Source organism: Equus caballus, chromosome 28 (assembly GCF_041296265.1).
Source record: "Equus caballus isolate H_3958 breed thoroughbred chromosome 28, TB-T2T, whole genome shotgun sequence".
Classification (NCBI taxonomy): domain Eukaryota; kingdom Metazoa; phylum Chordata; class Mammalia; order Perissodactyla; family Equidae; genus Equus; species Equus caballus.
In genome coordinates this window covers 51,654,624-51,674,773 of record NC_091711.1, presented here as the reverse complement: position 1 = coordinate 51,674,773, position 20,150 = coordinate 51,654,624, and the positions used below count along the sequence as shown (strand labels likewise).

The 20,150-nt window shown below is 43.8% G+C and overlaps 1 protein-coding gene and 1 pseudogene across 2 annotated transcripts; one reads left to right on the top strand and one right to left on the bottom strand.

Annotated features, from left to right (window-relative positions):
- The first annotated feature begins 3,171 nt into the window (after positions 1-3,171).
- Positions 3,172-4,540, top strand: LOC100057068 (glucose 1,6-bisphosphate synthase pseudogene; annotated as a pseudogene).
- A 7,644-nt stretch (positions 4,541-12,184) lies between these two features.
- On the bottom strand, positions 12,185-18,594 carry ACR (acrosin). 2 transcript variants are annotated; one of them, XM_005606815.4, is made up of 5 exons: positions 18,295-18,594; positions 17,035-17,241; positions 16,521-16,804; positions 13,345-13,490; positions 12,185-12,790 (listed from the first exon to the last, which is right to left on the bottom strand). In XM_005606815.4, exons 1-5 carry the CDS (start codon positions 18,360-18,362, stop codon positions 12,296-12,298), a joined length of 1,200 nt encoding a protein of 399 aa, XP_005606872.1. In that variant the 5' UTR covers positions 18,363-18,594; the 3' UTR covers positions 12,185-12,295. The 2 variants fall into 2 exon arrangements, with proteins under 2 accessions (XP_005606872.1, XP_014592453.1); XM_014736967.3 differs by having other exon boundaries at positions 17,035-17,308; positions 18,295-18,403.
- Positions 18,595-20,150: the final 1,556 nt, after the last annotated feature.

The following is a 20,150-nucleotide window of genomic DNA, read 5'->3' as shown; positions in this document are numbered from 1 at the left end:
AAAAATTCGTTGCCAAAACCACTGTTTTCTCGGCCTATGTTTTCTTCCTTAAGTTTTACAGTTTCAGGTTACATTAAGTCTTTTTACATACCTATCAGTAATCACTTTAAAAGTAAATAGACTAAATTCTCCAATCAAAAGACATAGATTGGCAGAATGGATAAAAAAACAAGACCCATCTATATGCTGCCTACAAAAGACTCACTTCAGATGTAAGAACACACAGAGACTGAAAGTGAAGGGATGGAAAAAGATACTCCATGCAAGTGAAAACCAAAAGGAAGCTGAGGTAGCTATGCTTATATTAGACAAAATAGACTTCAAAACAGAGTATAGGGGCTGGCCCCATGGCCAAGTGGTTAAGTTCGCGTGTTCCACTTCAGTGGCCCATGGTTTCGCCAGTTCAGATCCTGGGCATGGACACGGCATCACTCGTCAGGCTGTGTTGAGGCAGCATCCCACATGACAAACTAGGAGAACCCACAACTAAAATATACAACTATGCACTGGGGGGATTTGGGGAGAAAAAGCAAAAAAAAAAAAAAAAAAAGAAAGAAAGATTGGCAAGTTGTTAGCTGAGGTGCCAATCTTTAAAAAAATAAAAAAAAATAAGACAGAGTCTATAATAAAGACAAAGAAGGGAACTGCATGATGATAAAGAGGTCAGTCTAAAAAGAGGATGTAACATTTGTAAATATTTATGCACCCAACATAGGAGCACCTAAATATATAAAGAAAATATTAACAGACCAAAAGGGAGAAATAGACAGCAATACGATAATAGTCGGGGATTTTAATACCTCACTTACATCAATGTATAGATCATCCAGACAGAAAATCAATAAAGAAACATTGGTCTTAAATGACACATTAGACAGGACAGGCTTAATAGATATATACAGAACATTCTATCCAAAAGCAGCAGAATGCACATTTTTGTCAAGTGCACATGGAACAGTCTCCAGAACAGGTCATATGTTAGACCAAAAAACAAGTAAACAAATTTAAAAAGATTGGAATCATATCAAGCATCTTTTCCAACCGCAGTGGTATAAAACTAGAAATTAATTACATGAAGAAAACTGGAAAACTCACAAATATGTGGTGATTAAAAAACATGCAATGGGTCAATGAAGAAATAAGAAAATACCTTGAGACAAATAAAAAAGGAAATACAACACACCCAAACTTATGGAATGCAGCAAAAGCAGTTCTAAGAGGGAATTTCATAGCAATAAATGCTTACCTCAAGAAACAAGAAAAATCTCAAATAAACAACTCAACTTTTAAACCTCAAGGAACTAGAAAAAGAAAAAACAAAGCACAAAGTTAGTAGGAGGAAATAACAAAGATCAGAGCAGAAATAAGTGAATCAAAGCACAAATAACTAAAAAGACAATGGAAAAGATCAGTGAAACCAAGAGCTGTTTCTTTGAAAAGATAAATGAAATTGACAAACGTTTAGCTAGACTCACCAAGAAAAAAAAGAGAAGACTCAAATAAATAAAACCAGAAATGAAGGAGAAGACATTACAACTGATTCCACAGAAATACAAAAGATTGTGAGACTACTATGAACAATTACATGCCAACAAATTGGACTACCTAGAAGAAATGGATAAATTCCTAGGAACATAAAACCTTCCAAGACTGAATCATGAAGAAATGGAAAGTCTAAACAGACCAATTACTAGTAAGGAGATGGAATCAGTAATCAAAAACCTCCCAACAAACAAAAGCCCAGGACCAGATGGCTTCACTGGTAAATTCTATCAAACATTCAAAGAAGAATTCATATCAATCCTTCTTGAACTCTTCCAAAAATAAAAGAGGAGGGAACATTTTCAAACTCATTTTATGAGGCCAGCCTTACCCTGATACTGAAACCAGACAAGGACTCCACAAGAAATAAGCCAATATCCGTGATGAACATAGATGCAAAAATCCTCAACAAAATATTAGCAAACCAAATTCAACAATACCTAAAAAGGATTATACACCATGATCAAGTAGGATTTATTTTAAGGACACAAAGATAGTTCAACATCCACAAATAATGTGATACACTACATTAACAAAGGGACGGATAAAAATCATGTGACCATCTCAATAGATGCAGAAAACGCATTTGACAAAATTAAACATCCGTGTACGATAAAAACTCTCAGCAAAGTGAGTATAGAGGGAACATACCTCAATCTGATAAAAGCCATATATGACAGGCCACAGCTAAGATCATACTCACCGGTGAAAAGCTGAAAGCTGATTCTAAAACTCATGTGGAAACGCTAAGGACCTAGAACAGCCAAAAAACAGCTTTGAAAGAAAAACACACAGTTCGAAGATGTACACTACCTGATTCCAAGACTTATTAGAAGGCTATACATGGTAAGACGGTGTGGTATTGGTGTCAAGATAAACGCATAGATCAAAGGAACAAAACAGGGCTCAAAGGTAGAACTATGCATATATGGACAACTGATTTTCTTCAGAGGAACAAAGGCAGTTCAGTGGAGGAAGGAGTCTTCAACATATGATGCTGGAACAATTGGATATCCATATAACAAAAAAGGAACTTCAATCCAAAGCTCATACCATATACAAAAATTAACTCAAAATGGGTCATCGATAGACCTAAATTTAAAAACAAAAACTCTGAAACTTCTGGAAGAAAACATAAAAGAAAATCTTTGTGGCCTTGGGTTAAACAAAAATTTCTTAGCTATGACACTAAAAACATCTATAAAAGGATACATTGATTACTTGCAATTCAAAATTTAAAATTCCTGTTCTTCAAAAGACACTATTCAGCAAATTAAAAGACAATCCTCTTCTGGCATAAAATATTTACAAAGCATGTATCTGATAAAAGACTTATGTTCAGCATATAAAAAGAACTCTCAAAACTCTTTTAAAAGACAGCAACAAAAAAATTTAAAGAGGTGAAAGACTCGAACAGACCACCAAAGAAGATATATGGATGGCAATGAGCACATGAAAAGATGCTTAACATCACTAGCCATTAGGGAAATGTAAATCAAAACTACATGATTTCTGGGTTGGTGAACTCAGGACCACTCGGTTGGTAGAGGGCACAGGAGCGCCATGTCTTTGCCCTATGCATCTCTTCCATTTGGCTATTCCTGAATTGTATCCTTTATAATAAACCAGAAAACAACCCTGAAACAAAACAGCAAATTGAATATCTGTTATGGAATGGGACAAATGAGGAGTTTTGTGATGGTCTTTGATGCTGAATGACTTTTGAAACTGCAGGACTTGATTCTGCCATGGAGGCAGTATTTTGCTATATTAATGACCTTACAATGATAGAATCAACACGGAGGATGCACAAATACCTTGAGAGAAGTCTCTCAGACTTCAGACAGAGGGGCTCTGTCTAGGCTACGACACCCAGGACCAAGTAACTGACAGCTGCAGTAGCCAGAGACTTGCTAACCTCCGTGCTGCAGGCTTGTTGGCTAAAGATGTCCCCACGTACCTTCTTTCAAGATAAATTCCTACACATTTTGTGTCATACACAGTCCAGGAGCTCAAAGCAGTTGCAGGCGTGATGATTAATGTCTCACAACTGCAAGGAAGACAATGTATACAAGGTTTATTGGGAAACTGGTGTTCAGATCACATCTCCTCATGATAAAGAAATTCTGAAATGTATAGGAGACTGTGGACCCCTGGAATGATTCCTGGGATGATAATTTAGTGGATGCCAACCTACTGAAGAGAGATCCTCTGCATTTTCAGGAGATGCATGGAATATCTGAAAAAGATCTGTTTTCACAGGGAATTAAACTCAGAGACCACCTTGAAATTTGTATATACATCTTTTCGTGGGGTTGGATGTCACTGTGTGCAGTTGGCTTTTCAAGTGTTTGGTTTTAAGCTTCCAATTCCATTACCGGAACAAAAAGATCCTGATCCTGACTTGCCGCCATTAAATGCCCAAATCCTCAAGAAGGAGAATCCATGCTGGAACTTTCTCTGAGACTGGCAGAGAAAGAAAATGCCTGGATAGTGCCAGCCACAGATCTTGATGCAGACCAACTGGCAGTGGCAGAACCTCAGGAGAATGGTCATTGGAATGGGTTCAAAGGCAAGAGTTGGCAGCTTTGTTTGGGAGTGGATGTTTGCTTGCCGGGAGGAAAATAAGTGAAGAAATGCTGATGTGAAGGGAGTTTACATGTTAGCCACCACAGTCTCTTCCAAAATTTTGAATCCACTTGCACTTAAAGAAGCATTTCATTTTGAAGAAACATCACCAAGTTTTAAATGGATTGGGAGTAGGGTAAAAGACCTCCTGGAAAATGAGAAAGATGTCCTTTTTGCATTTAAAGCGTCTGTTGGTTTTCTGTGTGGAACTTCACTCTTGGATAAAGATAGGGTGAGTACAGCTTTTGTTGCTAAGATGGTATCTTACCTGGAAACCATGAACATAACATTGAAACAGCAACAACCAAGAAACAACAGAACAACCAAGAAAGAGAACAACCAAGACAGCTATGTGTTGACCTTGTGTTAGCATCTGGCCGAGCATCTTTTTTCTTTTTCTTTTCTTTTCTGTCTTTTTGGTCAGCTGGCTAAACAAACTGTATGAATTTGAAATGAAATGGTCTGAAGGGAAATTATTCAAATTTTTCATAATCCTAGACAAAAGTCATTACATTAAAAGTATTATAGTAACACGTTATTCTTCGTTTAACAGAAACATAACAATAGAAAAGTGAGTTCTCCAATTAAAGTATTATTAAGCTTAGTTCCCTAGTCTTGTAATTGTACATAGCACATTTTTTTAATTCTAGAGTTAGTTGAGGAAATTAATCCATAAAATTGGAAAGAAAATGGCACTGTTCCTATATCACTGTGGAAAAGTGTCATTGTTACATCATGAGTATTAATTTACAAATTAAAGTATTTGAAATAGGATATTTATCATTTCTAGTTTAGAACAGTGTTACAATATGTGGTTTCAGCACCTCTGTTAAAGATAATCTTGATGTGGTGTAAATTTACTGTATATATTTAAAATTCTGAGATTTACTAAACACAAAACAACAGTGGCAACACCCCTAGTGGCTTTGTTCTTGTCAAACTTCTCAGTGCCTTCTCAGGGTCTGGTGTGAACTGAAACAGTATCCCTGCATCAAATATGATTCAGTTAATTAGTTTTCAGACAGCTGTAGAAAATCTTTCTAACTATGCTGGTGCTTCCCCTCTATATCAAATGGTTTGCTGATTTAAGTAAAGAAAAAAATCTGAACTGAGAAAAGAGCTCTGAATTTCTTTAGAAGTCTAACTTTTGAACTATATTTTTGTAAGTAAATTTTTTCCTTTATCAGATGAAGTAAAGCTAATTTTACTAAGAAATAAAACAGATTTTAGGTATTATAAAACATTAAAACTAAGGTCTAGTTTATTCTAACATTTTGCTGGTTTATGTAGAATTTAAGATCACGTAAGTACTATTTATCATTTTTAATGTGGAAAAAAATTTTGGAAGGTCACTTTTGCTTGATTCTGCAGTATTCTGAAAAACATTTAATAGAGAAGTGCTGTTTAATCTTCTTAAGGTGTATCTTGTCCTATATAGTTCACAGAATACTTAAACACATGTAGTATAGTCAAGAAGTAACAGTCACAGGCCTTGGATGTAATCATACTAAACAAATTACCTATAGGCTATAACCCTGGTATTTGAGAATTTATTTCCTATAATAATAATATAAAGTTTAAACTGATTAGAATGTTCATTAAATCATGGTTTGGTTTGTTGCAGCTATCAGCTAACGTTTGGTTGAATTGATATAATCCAAATAGAATTTTCAAATTATTATATTGTCACTACTGTTAATTTGTTCCTTCCTTATAGCTGATTCTCGTATCACTGTAGATAATACTTAATGCTGTCAAGTGGATTCTGACTCCTAGCTACCTCGTATACAGCAGAGCAAAACCATGCCCTGTCTTTTTGCATCATCCTCTCACCTTCCGGTGCTATCAGCCAGTATTCCACTGTTATTCATAGAGTTTTCACGGTCAATTTTTTTGGGAGTGGTTGGCCAGGTCCTTCTTCCTAGTCTGTTTTCGTCTGGAACCTGTCTACCATGGGTGACCCTGGTGGTATTTGAAACACCAGTGACATAGCTTTCAGCATCACAGCAACATGCAGCCACCACAGTGTGACAACCAACAGACGGTGGTGTGGTTGCCTGAGCAGGAAATGAACTCAGGTGGCAGCAGTAAGAGCACAGAATCTTAACCACTAGACCATGAGGGCTGGCTGTAGATAGCAGCAAGCTAAACGTAGAGCACTACTTTTCTGAATGAATTTGATTTCAAAAGCTTTTCACCAAAAAAGAAATGTGTAGAATTTTTTCTTTTATTTGCTTTCAGTAATGTAGATTGAATTTAGGAAATGGCCCATATTCTAAAAAGTGGTATGAACAATCGTCTATATATGAAAAACATGTATATTTGACTTGAGTATCTGTGTTTCAGTGATTGAAGAACAAAGTGGAGCTAAAATGACGTGACAGCCCATTCGTAATCACTAAAGCCATGTCGTCATGGTTCTTCTATATGAAGAGAACAGTTTTATTTGAGTGCTTTAATATAATACATTTAAGTCATCTTTATCCAGGTAAAAAGTTACTGAAGCTTGGATTGTTATCTCAAAAAATGATAAATTAAAATTAAAATTAAGAAAATTTTACAAATGTTTCTGAAATATATAGACTGAGGAATCATTTGATTCTAGCCAAGCTCTCGAGTCTACCTGAGCATGATATTTAGCATGAACTTGCCATAGTGGGTGCACATTAGCCTCACAGGATAAATTCAGTGATAGCTCAAGCCAGCCAGGGAAGATGCTAGTGCTGGCCAGTGAATCTCAGGCCTTGAGCTCTGGATTATCTTTTTCTTTATGAACAATATCATGGACATTAATGAATTTTCATTGAGCACGCAGATGAAAAGTGGCATTTTTTAGAGCTTTGGGGAAAAGGAAAGAATTAGTGGAGCAAGATCAAAGCATACATTGAAAATAAACACTAAAAATAAACAAACAGCAGAAAGATCAATAAGAGACAGAGAAAATACTTCTTGTGAAGGGTAAACCTTTCTATCACCCTAAAAGTGAGGAATAAGCTGTGAGCAAGCTGTTTACTTGTATTTATCTGTTATTACGGTGAGCAGATAGTGAACCCATTGTTTTCCTTTATTAGCGATCACTAAAAAGAGGCCAGTTTTAGGAGGAGCGAAAAAGTACCCCTTTTGCTAATTCTGTTCCCACTAGGATGTTGTACCTTAGGATCCTATGCGAACTCAGGAGGAGATACAGAAATAAAAAGGAATAAAATATGGATTTTAAAATAAGGCCTCTGAGAAAAAAGTTCCAAAAATTAAGATCGTTTTACTCTGGAGAGGAAAAAGCTGTTGACACAGTTTAATAAGTCTGAAGTTAACTGAGGCTTTTATTAAAGGATTCAAAGCAAGAAGTAATGTTACAAACTTCTCCCTTGCCAGTGAGGACAGAACAACAGAGAATAAGGATCTTTAAAACAAGAAAAACAGTGTGAAAAGTTTAAGTTGAGATTTAAGGATTTCTTGGTCGTGAAGTCTTCTTGTTGAAACCTCCTTTATTTTCAAGAGACTAAAAATTTTAAATACTAAGGGATATACTAAATGGCTTTTTAAGGTTCCTTCCAACACTCGTTTTTACAAACTCAGGTTGGAACAGTGATGATGTCATAAGAACACTGAAAGCAACATTTGAATTTCCTTCCATATCTAGAAGAATTTAGCTCACAGAATAGCTTTTGTAATGAGTGCAATGAATAAAGACCTGCTTGGATGTTATTTTTAATTTAACCTGGCAAATTGAGACTTGAACACAATTTTGTTCATCTTGAAGAATGTACAGCATTATAGCACATTTGAAGTTTTTTTTTTTTTTTTTTTTTTTTTTTTTGCTGAGATTCGCCCTGAGCCAACATCTCTAGCCAATTTTCCTCTCTTTTTTCATTCCCTCCTCCAAGCCCCAGTACATAGTTGTGTATTCTAGTTGTAAGTCCTTCTACCATGTGATCTGGCCGTTCCACACATAGGTACTCAGCTAAGAGAAATGAAAGGATGTGCCTACACAGAGACTTGTATATGAACAGTCATAGCTACTTTCTTGGTAACAGCCCAGACTGGAGACAACAGGACATCCATCAACAGGTGAAGAGAAAAACAAATCGTGGTGTGACCATATGACGAAATACCCAGCAATGAAAGGAATAAACTACTGAAACACACTACTACATAGATAAATCTCAAAATGATTATGCTGAAAGAAGACAAAGAAAAAAAGAGTACTTGCTGTATGTTTCCATTTATATAAAATTCTTAGAAATGCAAACTAATATATAGTGAGAGAAAGCAGATCAGAGATTGTCTTGAGCCAGGGAGGGGAGAGGCTGGAGGGATTACAAAGTGCCACAAAGAAACTTTCGGGCGTGATGGATATGTTCACTATGTTGATTGTGGTGATGGTTTTGTGGGTGTATTGGTATGTCAAAACTTAAACCTACCATATGACCCCACTATTCCACTTCTGAATATTTACCCAAAAGAAATGACAGCACATGTCCATACAGAGGCTCATCTATAGTGACCAGGAGCAGGCCATCAATGATTCTTTACCAGGAATATAGTTTCTGGGGCTGGCCCCGTGGCCAAGTGGTTAAGTTTGCACTCTGCTTCAGCAGCCCAGGGTTTCGCCAGTTTGGATCCCGAGCACAGACCTAGCACTGCTCATCAAGCCACGCTGAGGCAGTGACCCACATAGCAGAACTAGAAGGACCTACAACTAGAATATACAACTATGTACTTGGGAGCTTTGGGGAGAAGAAGGAAAAAAAATTGGCAACAGGTGTTAGCTCAGGGCCAATCTTAAATATACATATGTATATAGTTTCTGCAGAAAACCCCATTAAGCTAACTTCTGGCTTTTGATCAGTTTTCTACACATTAAAGATGAAGTACCTCCAGTTTTTCACACTTCCACTTAAAATGTACTAAAATTATCTTCATTGGGATCAGTTTTTTCCTTGAAGACATAAGATTTCATGTATTGATCAAAATCACGATTAGAACTTCCACCTCTCCAAGTGTCATTATTGTATGTCTGATCTTCCTGATGTGCACTTTTAGCCACTGTGGAATCATTTTCTGTTACTGTTCTTAGCAATAAGATTCATTATGGATTCCATTTTTGAAAAATTCTCATTTGTCTAACCATCCCACAAGAAAACTGTGAGCATGCTCTCAGATGCCTAGATGCCCTTTGGTGTTGGTTCACTATAGAGCTTGTCCATTTCTTCCCTGTTCCTCCTGTCCCTGTCTGCAGGAGAATCTGCTCCAGGATCTGTGAGCTGTTTTCAGGGTTAGAATAGCCACAGGGACATGAAGGCAGATCAAAGAGTCTCACTTTACTTATAAACAACTTCATAATTTTAAAAATGAAAATTAGAACATCTATCAGATTGGCAAAGATTGATGAATTTGATGTGAACCAGTGTTGACTTAGATGTAGGGGAATGAGCACATTGAGGGGAGGCTGAATTGGAAGACTAGATATTTCCTTCTAGGGAGAAAGCATGGCACTGTATCTCATAAATACCCCTACTGTAGAACATAGTTTAGAGGAGGTGGGTCTGTGTGTGTTAATATGGAAATATCTATATTTTCTAAATGAAAAAGGAAGTCATAGAGTAGTATGAACAGTGAAAAACTAAGAAGGGGATTAGACTGTGTATAAATATATTCATATGCATGGGAAGTTTCCAGAAAGTATACAAGAAACCATTGCTTGGACTCTGCAGGCTCTACCCAAACTACAGGCTCCTTATCAGAGTGTTCTTTGAGTATAAACCCTGTCTCTCCAGGAAGGAGACCCAAGTGTCAGCCCACACATGACAGGCCCAGGGCAGGATTTTCCACTTTAATGAGGAGAGAACAAACTAACTAAGGGTTAGAGGAGAGAGAATAAGAGGAGAGAGAGTGCCAGGAGAATTCATTCTGGATCCCAGAAGGCTCAGAAGAAAAGGGCTGAAGGATCTGCAGGTGGGAGGAAACTGCTGGTACTGCAGCTCCTCCACCGCTTGTGCGAAATCCCTCCATGCCCACCCCTATTCCCTAGCCTAGCATGCCTTACTTAACCCACTACTCCCACCTGCAAGCCCACTTGGCTCTGGCCTGGGGTTCAGAACTGCCCAGCCAGGATGAGGGCGAGGGCAAGTCCTGAGCTGCTGCCATTACTATTTCTGTTCTTGGGACCATGGTGCCCTGTAACTTGGCTTCTGTTGTGCTCTATGACCAGGACACTGAGTTTTGTTCAGTGTCTAAAGGATGACTAACGTCTGGCACCAGGGCACAAAGATTATATACCCAGTAGGGAGAGTAAAAAACAGGCTTTAGAAGAGACAGACCAAAGCGAACAAAATGAATAATCAAGCCACCTCCAACTTTAACAACACTAGCTCTTAGCAAGGCAGATAGAATTTGGTTTTTTAATGTAATCAAACGTTGCTACACTACAGAGCTGTGGGCCACTCAGACCAATATGCAAGCCCTCCTGTGTAGCCTAAGCATTTCAGGGGTCATAAGTGGACAAACAGTGTGCACCAAAGTGCCCCTTACAGATAAGTACAAGGTTATCCACGAGCATCTCATCACCAGTTGGCTCTAAATAACAGCCCATATTTATTGGCATTTACAGTGTGTCAAGCTCTGCTCTGAATGCTTCTCATCTCTCCTCATTTCATCATCACACAGCCCTCTGTCCATCTTCCCAAGGCCACGTAGCTGATGATGAGAGCAGGGGATTTGGCTGAACCCAGACAAACCAATGAATCCCAAAAATGAAGACTCATGGCTGCTTCATCAGTCCATGTTCCAGCCCCAGCAGGAAAAGGACTGGTCCCTCAGGCTTTCTCGCCCAGGGTTCCTCCCACATGTTCCTGCACTCTCTCTGCCATCTGTCTTCGCAACTAGAGCACAGGATCATCTTGCATTTGACACACGCACGAGCAGTTTGGTGAACAGATATGAGAGCAGATGCACATTGCAGCAACTGCTTAGCCAGGAGCCAGGATGTTTTCTCTCTGAGGCCTGCCATCTTTAATCACACAAGGGGTTAATGCAGCAGTGAAGTTTGGTTTGCACCCTGACCAGAGTGGGCAGTTAACCTGAACACAACTGGATTTCTTTCCCAGGAATTTGCAAACGGATGTGAGCAATTCTGGTTGAGGGCAGACTCCCACCTCGGGTGGGGTGGGGTGGGTTGGCCATGTAGACTGAGTATCAGGCAGCCACCCCACAAAAACTTCGGACTAGTGTCATTCCTTGCTAGGCTCCTCATCATTCTTGGGTGTCTGTTCAGCTGGCCTTCCTATTGGTTCTCTGTGACATCTTCATATCCTTTTTATACATAAACTTCCCCTCCGCACTTAAATGTCTCAAATTGGTTTCTGTTTCGTGCAATGGAAGAGCTTAAATGGTAAGAAAGTCATTATAAGCTCACTCAGAGGCATCCAAAAAGTACCCTCCATTGCTATTCCTGGAAAGCTTTGGCAAATAAATTTTCTAATTTGCTTGAGTCTAGGAACTAACAGGGCTTAGCCACAGGCCAGTAATGAACTTGAATGGGAAATGTTCAATTTGCCACCAGAGTCACAAGCAAAATTGTGTTTTCTGGTGGACATTTGTTGTTTTGGCTGCCCAGTCACCTATTATCCTTTGTGTTCTTGGAACCCAGCCTTCCATATAGCATCCTCTCATGGGTCTGAATCCTCATACCACCTGGAGAGCATGGCCTCAATAGACTTGGACCCACACTCCTTCCTTCCCAGTCAGTTCATCTCACAGGAGCTGCTCCTGGAGTCGGCCCACCTTGATTGATATACAGAGACAATTAAGTGTGAAATAAGGACCATATCTGACCTACAGCCAGACGTCACCCTGTTCCAGTTTTAAAAATCAAGATTTAAAAAAACAATTGACATTAATGTGCAAGTAATTCCACCTTGTTGGAGGGTGAAGAAGGGAGGGTAGATTTGGTGGGAGAGGGTTTGGACTGGACTGGGGAGGGCAGATAGGAAGAAGTCCAGAGAGCATGTCTTCATGTGTGTGTATATATATATTTATTTATTTATTTATTTATTTATTTCATCTTTTTTTTTTTTTCTCCCTCAAGAGGGAAGGGTTCACTGGGTCTGTTGAGAATGGGGTTAGATCAGGAGGCAGCGGTCAGTTCTGGGAGGTCTGTGGTCTCCATTTCATAATAGCGCTTTGCATTCGAAAAGGACTTCCCCTTCAAGTCCTCTATGAGTTGCTGTAGTCGCTTGGCAAAAGAAAGTGCTTGAGGAGGTTTGGTGGAAGTTTGGTGTGGGGGTGGAGGTGGGGCTGGGGGTTGGGGTTTGGGTGCAGGTGATCCAGGGGGAGGTGGTTGAGGAGGGCGTTGGAAGGACCAAAGAGGGTGAATAGGTTGAATAGAGGGGAGTCTAGCCGGGAGTGCTTGAGTAGTAGGAGGGGGAGGGGTGCCCAGTTGAATCATGTGCAAGGCGTTAGAACCGATCTTGGAAGCAATCCAATTCAGATAGGGCCAGGTAGCCGTGTAGACTCCAGGGCGCTTAGCACGGGCACAGCCTACCCCCCAGCTCGTGACTCCCACGACCACATAGGCGTTTTCCATGCTGTCTCTGCACATGAGAGGCCCGCCGCTGTCCCCCTGCCCAGAAGGACACAGAAGTCACTCTCTGCCTGAGGCATTTTCCCCTGCCCAGAAGGGCCACAGCTTCTGAGAGGACAATTCCTGCAGTCACATGGTTTCCTGCTGCCATAAACAGTGGTGGTGGTGAAGTTTGAGATGGTGCCAGCAGCTTCAGTTGGGATACAAAAAGTGTGTGGATTGTCACGGGTTTCCTTGCAGTGAGGAGGGAAGATGAGCGGACCCATGTGTTCATGCATGTGGCTTTACATGAGCATGTGGGTACAAGTGGATTTGGATGTTTTGTATTCTGGTGAAGAGAGGTAAACATTCTCTTCAGGGGCAGTATTTGGGTGATATGATCTCTGTGTTAGGGTGGGATAAAGTTCTAAATTTGGTGATTGGTTCTTTGTAGGGACAGCCGGTGAGTGTCATCTCCCATCCTCACTGTGACTGCAGATGCTAGAAAACGGGACCAGGGAAGGGGTCACTAGAGCAGGGCCCTGGAGATAGTGGAGCTCAGGAATCCAAGAGAGAGGTGTCCACAGGGGCCTGGGCCCCCAGAGAAAAGTTACCTGGCAGGTGTCAATCTTGCCTTGAGGATACCCTGCACACACATTGGTTGAACGAATGCGCCCATTGTACCACTGGGTCGAGTTACATAAGTCGAGGTCGATGAGCTCCACAGGCGCCTCCTGCAGTATAGGTGATGTCTTGCGGGCTACAGCCAGGCGACTCAGTGGTCAGTGATCATGGAAGATATCTTCTGGGAAAGTCCTCCCTCCTCCCTCCACTGAACCCCCATCATCCTGTGATGCTCTATCTAAACTAAGATCCATGAAAGTCAATGCCCTGGCCTCTCCTTATACACCCCTGGAGGGAAGAAAATACACAACTGAAAAAGCAGACAAAAGATGGGAGATGGAGGTGGAGGAGAGCGGGAGAGAAGAAGAAAGAGTGGAAGTGCAGGGACAATGGCAGATGCAGCTGGAGAGATGTGTAAGTTAATAGTAGATGATAGACTATGAGAGATGTGTGTGTTAATGGCAGATGAGGGACTGTGAGAAATGTGTATGTTAATGGTAGATGAGGGACTATGAGAGATCTGTATGTTAACCGTAGATGATGGACCATGGAGGCCAGTGTGATGTTAACACTTGTAACTTGGATGTGTTGAGCACTCACTAGGATCACACAGGCATCCTCTCATTTACTCCTCAGCAACCTCATGGGTTAGGTACCGTTACCCCCTTTTCCGCACTCAGGAGACTGGAACACCACCTGCCCATAGTCACAGTAGGATATGGCGTGGCTTGGATTTGGACCCAGGTTTCCCTCTCTAGACTCAAGTCCAGGAGACCCCTTTCATTCCCCATAGTCTGGGGTAAGTCACCCTCTCTGCTTTCTATCCCCCATCAGGACCCCTCTGCTCAGTTGTGGACAGGATCCGCTGGAGTTGGGCTGATGAGTCCCTCCCTGTGTGCCTCGTATCTGTTTTGAGGGGACTACAGAAAGAGAAGGCTGTGGCGGTGCCTCCACACACAGGCACACCTGTCAGAGGCATGGGTGGTTGAAATGACCTCTGAAACCAAGTCAGAGCTTCCTTTACAGCCCCAGACGCCCTATCATGACCTTTGGGTTAAGAAAGGCCCAGCCCAGACTGTATGTAGCTTGAGCAGCCAACCTTGCATCTGACTTAGAGCCTGAGAATCAATGCAACTGTCTCCTCTTCACCAAGTAGTCCCACAGACAGAAGGATCCCGAGCATAGCAGCACCCACAGCCCAGCCAAGCCTGGTGGGTGGGTGGGAACACCGTCTGCAGTACCGATGGGGAGTTGATGGATCAGACCTGACGGAGGGGCAGACCTGGAACATGACTCTGCAGGTCACATGGGAGAGAGGAGCACACGGAGCACTGTGGGTAGGGCCAGGCGCACAGCAGGCACCGGGCGATGGGTGCCAGGTGCATGTGTGCGGGGCCCTGATTCTGTCTCCAGTCTCACTAGCCCCCAATTCCTCACCACCCAAGCAGTGGTGAGAGTTTTGTACATGCACTGCCCTTGAGGTGGGGGTGACCTGAAATAACAGCAACAACAAGCCTGGCTTGTCAGCCATGAAAGTGACCTGTTCAGTCTGTTGCAGAACCTATGGTCTTGAAAGCCATGAGTTTCATTGTTAAGAGCCAGGTGTCCTGAAATAGAAAAGGGTTTTCTCAATCCCAACACCTTGGCTTTACATGACAAACGCTAAGAACCGTGCAGGAACTCAAAGGTCAGTGGAAAAGGAGGAGGACTCCCCTAGAAGCGTTCTTCTGGCCCCAAAGCATGTGAGTTCAAGGAAGAAGTAGAAAAGGAAGGTCTGAAGGACTGTCACAGGAGTTTGAAGCCTGGGGATTTCTTTAAAACTTGGCCTTAGGGGTCAGGGACGAGTTTGCAAATAAATGATAGAAATCCCATCAAGTTTAGGGGCATTCTGGAACAAAAGAGGTTTCGCATGATGTCCGGGGTGTAGCTGGGAGCCTACAATCCTCCTGAGCAGTAGGATAGCAAAGGTGGGGATGGGGGTGGGTCATCTAGATGGGAAACCTGAGATCAGCCTCCCAGAAACTGCAAGAACCCCCAAAAGCTGTGGACATGGTCAGACGGGTGGGCAGAGCAGGGCAGGATTGGGGGGGACAGAACATGCGTGCTGGCTCTAGAGGCCATGGAAGAGCCATGGACATCAACAGCCTGACAGAGGCTGACACCCCAGGCCAGGGAGGGAAGGTCGTGGGTCAGCAAAGGCCAGTGAAAGCAAGGACATCCGGGAGGAGATGCCCTTCCCTGAGGGACAGTACTGGTGGCAACCTTATCAGAAACTTAGATCGACCTTTGAGAGAGGGGAAGAAAAGTTAAGGGAAGAACCCAGAAATTACTGACTTTTTTGTTACCAAAAAAGGCTGAGTTTTAAACTCCGAATGACTGAACTGCCTTGAATCCATTATCAAGGAACAGACGAGACTGAGAGCTAAGTTAACTTCAACCATATCTTCACACCCCTCATGTGACTGCGTAAAAATTCACACGACCACCTATGGAAAGCTGAAAGGATAGCTCACAGCCAGAGAGCCATCTGACTTCGTCTTGCCCTAGTGGCAAAACCTTGCTGCCCATTGCTGACCCACAGACAGCCCCAGTCTACAGAGAAAATTTGAAGTAACTCCAAAGGGTAGGATGGATTTTGGTGCTGTGACTGCCGAGGACGGGGAGCAGAGATGGCACTAGAAGCAGGAGGGCTGGGCTTGGGAACCTCAGAGCTTAGAGACAATGCGATCTGACTCTTCCATTCACGGTGGGGAAACTGAGGCCCAGAGAGGGAAAGGGACTGTCTCACAGCCACAAAACCCCACCTAGAGCTCTTCTCCAAGTGCTGGTTCAGCTTATGCTCCCCATTTTCAGAATGCGGCACCTGGGGCTCCAGGCCCCAAATACAGACACAGCCTTGACCCCATTCTAAAAATGCCAAGGTTCTCCCTCTGCCTGCCGCTGCTCAGTCTGCCCTTAGAGGGCCACACTAGTCACCAGTTGTGTGGCCTTGGACAGAGAACTCAACTCTCTCAGTTTCTCCAGCTATAAAAGGACAGGCCCTACTCACAGCACCATGATGAGGACTGAGTTGCTCAACTAGGCATCAACATATTACCCCTCACCTCAAAGACCACCAAGAGAATGACCAGCAGAGTCCCCCCTTGGGAGCCCCTCCCATACTCACCATTCTCTTTTAAGAATCCCCAGCCAGCCACCCAGCAGGTCTGAGGAACTCTAGGTGGGCCTGCCTTAAATTGGGGCAGGCAGCCCGGTCCAATGAAGTGCCCACAGGGAACGGGAGGGGTGATCTTCAAGAGAGCAATGTCGTTTGCCTCTGAACGAGGGGAGTAATTTTCATGAATGATGATTTTCTCAACACGTCTCTCCTGCAGAGGTGGCTTCACTGGCTTATTGCTGCCATATTGAATTTCCCTTGCTCCAAAAATCAGTCTCCAGTCATACGCTTTTCTGTGGGCAGAGGTAAGCCAGGTCATTCTCACTGTGGACTGGCTGGACACAAGCCTCTGGTGACTGTGACCCTCAGAGCCCTCCCCCAGCAGGGATCTGGGTCAACCCACTCATGGTCTGCCCACCACGAGGCCCAGAGCCCCAGAGAGACTGCACAGAGACCCCCTGGAGAAGGTCCCTTTCTGAGAAGAGCCTTTCTGAAGACCTCCCTCACGTGCTCCCACACATACTTTTTGGTCCTGAAGCAGTGAGCAGCTGTCACCAGCCAGTGGGAGTTCAGCAATGTGCCTCCGCAGGCATGATACCTCCGCTTGTTGTGGTAAGTGAAGACTTGGAGGCTGACCATCCAGGGCCAGGCTCCAAGTGCCGCGTCCTGCCCTCCGATGATGCGGAGGGTCCCTTGTAGGTTCTGCCTGAATCGTAACCCACAGGGACCACTGAGGAGAGATCACGGGCACAGTTCAAAATCAGGAATAGGCACAGCCTGTCCTTGTACCGCCACACCTGGGGGAGGCAGGGATATGGGGTTGGTAAAAGTAGAGGCAGCCTGGAGTGTGTGGGATCAAAGAGGATTTTCTAAGGAGTAGTGCTGTGGGGCTGTGATGAGGCAGGAAGCCCCAGGCTCTAGGAAATGGTTTCGAGGGGTATGATTTCTTGGGTCTTGTGGATGCAGTCACAAAGTGGTGAAAGAGGGGGCCCAGGCAGCTAGGACAGACTGTAAGAGCCCTAGATGTACGAGAGATCCCTGGGCAGAGGGGGAGTCTAAAGGTGGGGGTAGAGGGATGTAATGGCCTGAGGTCTTCAGAGCCAGCCTTGGGTGGGAGACTCAGGGAAAAGCCACGGGGTCTTGGGGCTGCAGGTTTGGGTTGGACAGTGACAGGAGGAGAAAGAGTAGCCACAGGCAGATAGAGTGGCCCCCAAGTGTGGGGAGGTGCACTGGGAGCAGTGGGGGTCCAGATGTGGAAGTCTGGGAACTGTGTTGCTGGTGAGAGGCCATAATAGTACGGGAGGTGTTGGCACTGTGGGGTACCTTGGGGGCTGTGGGAGTCTACAGGTGGAGTGGAGGTCCTAAGGTTATGGCATGACAATACACTGGGACCTTTGGGGTCAGCCACAGGTTGGTGCATCTCAGTATCTGTGGGAGGACAGGGACTCCTGAGAAGCAAGACTTGATGTTCAAGAGGCAGTGAGGTCAGTCACTGGGTGAGGAGGTGGCACAGATCTCTGTGCTATGGGAGCCCTAGGAGCTGAGGGGTCTGTCCCAGCAGGAAACTATGGACAGCTGGGGCCCTGGGGGCTCTGGGTTGATGATGCTGGGAGCAAGGAGGGTCTGAGTTGGGGATGTGGGTCACAGGAGCTGTGACACTCAGGTGACTGCTAAGGCCCAAGCTTGGCCTCCTCCCTAGCCCTGGACAAAGGAAGTCTGGGTGGGGCCTGCTATTCAGAAGACACCCACACACACACAGTGGCAAAGCATCCTTGACACTTACTCACACGTGATGTTATCATTGGCCACCACAGACACTGCCAAGACCAGCAGAACGGCAGTTGGCAGCATCTCTACCAGACTCCTGCCCCAGCACGGCCTGGAACCCGGGTGACCTCACAAAGCTCTGTAGCCTCCTGACCAATCAGCAGGATGACCTCCACCCACCCACCCCCACCCCAGTAGTCAGGCCAGGCAGGAGCCCTTTAGTTTAACTAGTTCTAGCTGAAGTGACTTCCTGACTTCCTGCACAGGCTCCCCCACCCCTGGGGTGATGGGGGCTCATATGCAGCCCACTCCCTCTGCCCCAAGGCCAGGATCTTCATTCCCAGTTACTCTTCCAAAGTCCACATCATCTGAGGTTCTAGCTTTGTGAGGTTCACGGGTGTGCCCCTCATGCGAGCTGTAACCACAGTCCCTATTCGAACTGGATCGAGGGACAGCTCAGCACCTCTGTGACAAGCTGGTGCAGTGTGTCAGTGGTTAAAGGGAGCCAGGCTCAAAAGATCGAATATCCTTAACACTGTTTGGGGCAAACTGTCTTTCCTTCTTCCAGGTGTATGGTATTAGCACACTTTTCAAAGAGCCATTTTGAATTTCCCTAATTTAGGACGACAAAGCCCATCTTCTTGTCCACTGCTGTCACAAGTTCTCATATTTTCTACTTGAGTGTCTCCAGGTTTCTGGGACCTATGTGCAACAAGGTGTTGTCCCCTATACTTCAGTGTCAGGAATTCTCATCAGAGTTACCTGAATATCATGACGTATTTCCTCTGGTTGTCAGGAGGCAGCATCTCACCTCCCAGAGTATGACACATGCTCACCTCACATACCTGAATATTAAACAGTTTCACATCTCCTCTGAGAGTGTGAGGAGGTCACAGCTCTACCTGCATGAAGGGAAGTCTTACCTCCTCTACCTGAGTGTGAGGTCTCAACCAGCCTGAGTGTCATCCATCCTGAGGTTGCATCTCACCTATATGAGTGTCACAGGGTCTCACCTCTCCTACCTGAGTGTCAGAACACCTCATGTCCTCTTCCTGAGTGTTAGTTTTCAGATTGTCACATGATCTTGATTCCCCTACCTGAGTATCTTCTCTTACTGAACGTCATACTCTCTCATCTCATATAACTTTCAGGAGGTCACATCCCCCTCAGCTGAATATCCAGTAGGTCTCGTGTGTCTTATCTAAGTATCAGGGAGCTATCATCTCTTCTCCCTGAATGTGAGGACGTCGCTTTTCTTCAACCCCAGAGCCAAACGCCTCATCTCTGCCACCTGAGTGTCACTTTGTCACATCTTCTCTGAGAACCAAGAGGTCTTAAATCCTCTATCAGAATGTCAAGAGGGGGAATCTTACCTATATGAGTGCTCTGAGCTTTCACCTGCCATGCTGGATTGTCAGGTGATCTCATCTCTATCTGCCTCATCTCTTCTGCCGTATGTCTGGAGTTTCCATTTCTTCTCTCTACATGGCCAATAGTCTCATCTCCCCTACTTTAGTATAAGCATGTCTCATCTCCCCTATCTGAGGGTCACAGGGTCTTACCTTCCCTACCTGAGTGCCAGGTGTTTCCGTCTCTTCTACCTAATTGTCAGGACATCTCATTTCCTCTAGAGGAGTGTCCAGAGAGCTCATCTCACATATGTGATTGTCAAGAAGCTGTCACTTTCTCTACATGATTTTCCCCAAATCTACTTTCACTGCAGGGCAGAAGACGTCTCTCCTGTTGCTGGGCCAGGACATCTCATCTTTGTTTACCAGGGAGTGACAAGGGCTTATCCCCCCAATGAGTGGCAGGATGATTTAACTCCCTTACTTGAGTTTTGATGTCATTATTTCCCCTCCTGCCAAGCAA

Bases quoted from the DNA above. Each gene is read 5' to 3' on its own strand.
- ACR (XM_005606815.4), bottom strand. From the start codon at position 18,362: ATGCTGCCAACTGCCGTTCTGCTGGTCTTGGCAGTGTCTGTGGTGGCC. The intron at 16,805-17,034 runs GTATGTGTGGGA...CTCTGCCCACAG, and splicing joins CACTGCTTCAGGACCAAAAA to AAAAGCGTATGACTGGAGAC. The intron at 13,491-16,520 runs GTGAGTATGGGA...GCCTGGCTGTAG, and splicing joins GGGATTCTTAAAAGAGAATG to CCCGCAAGACATCACCTATA.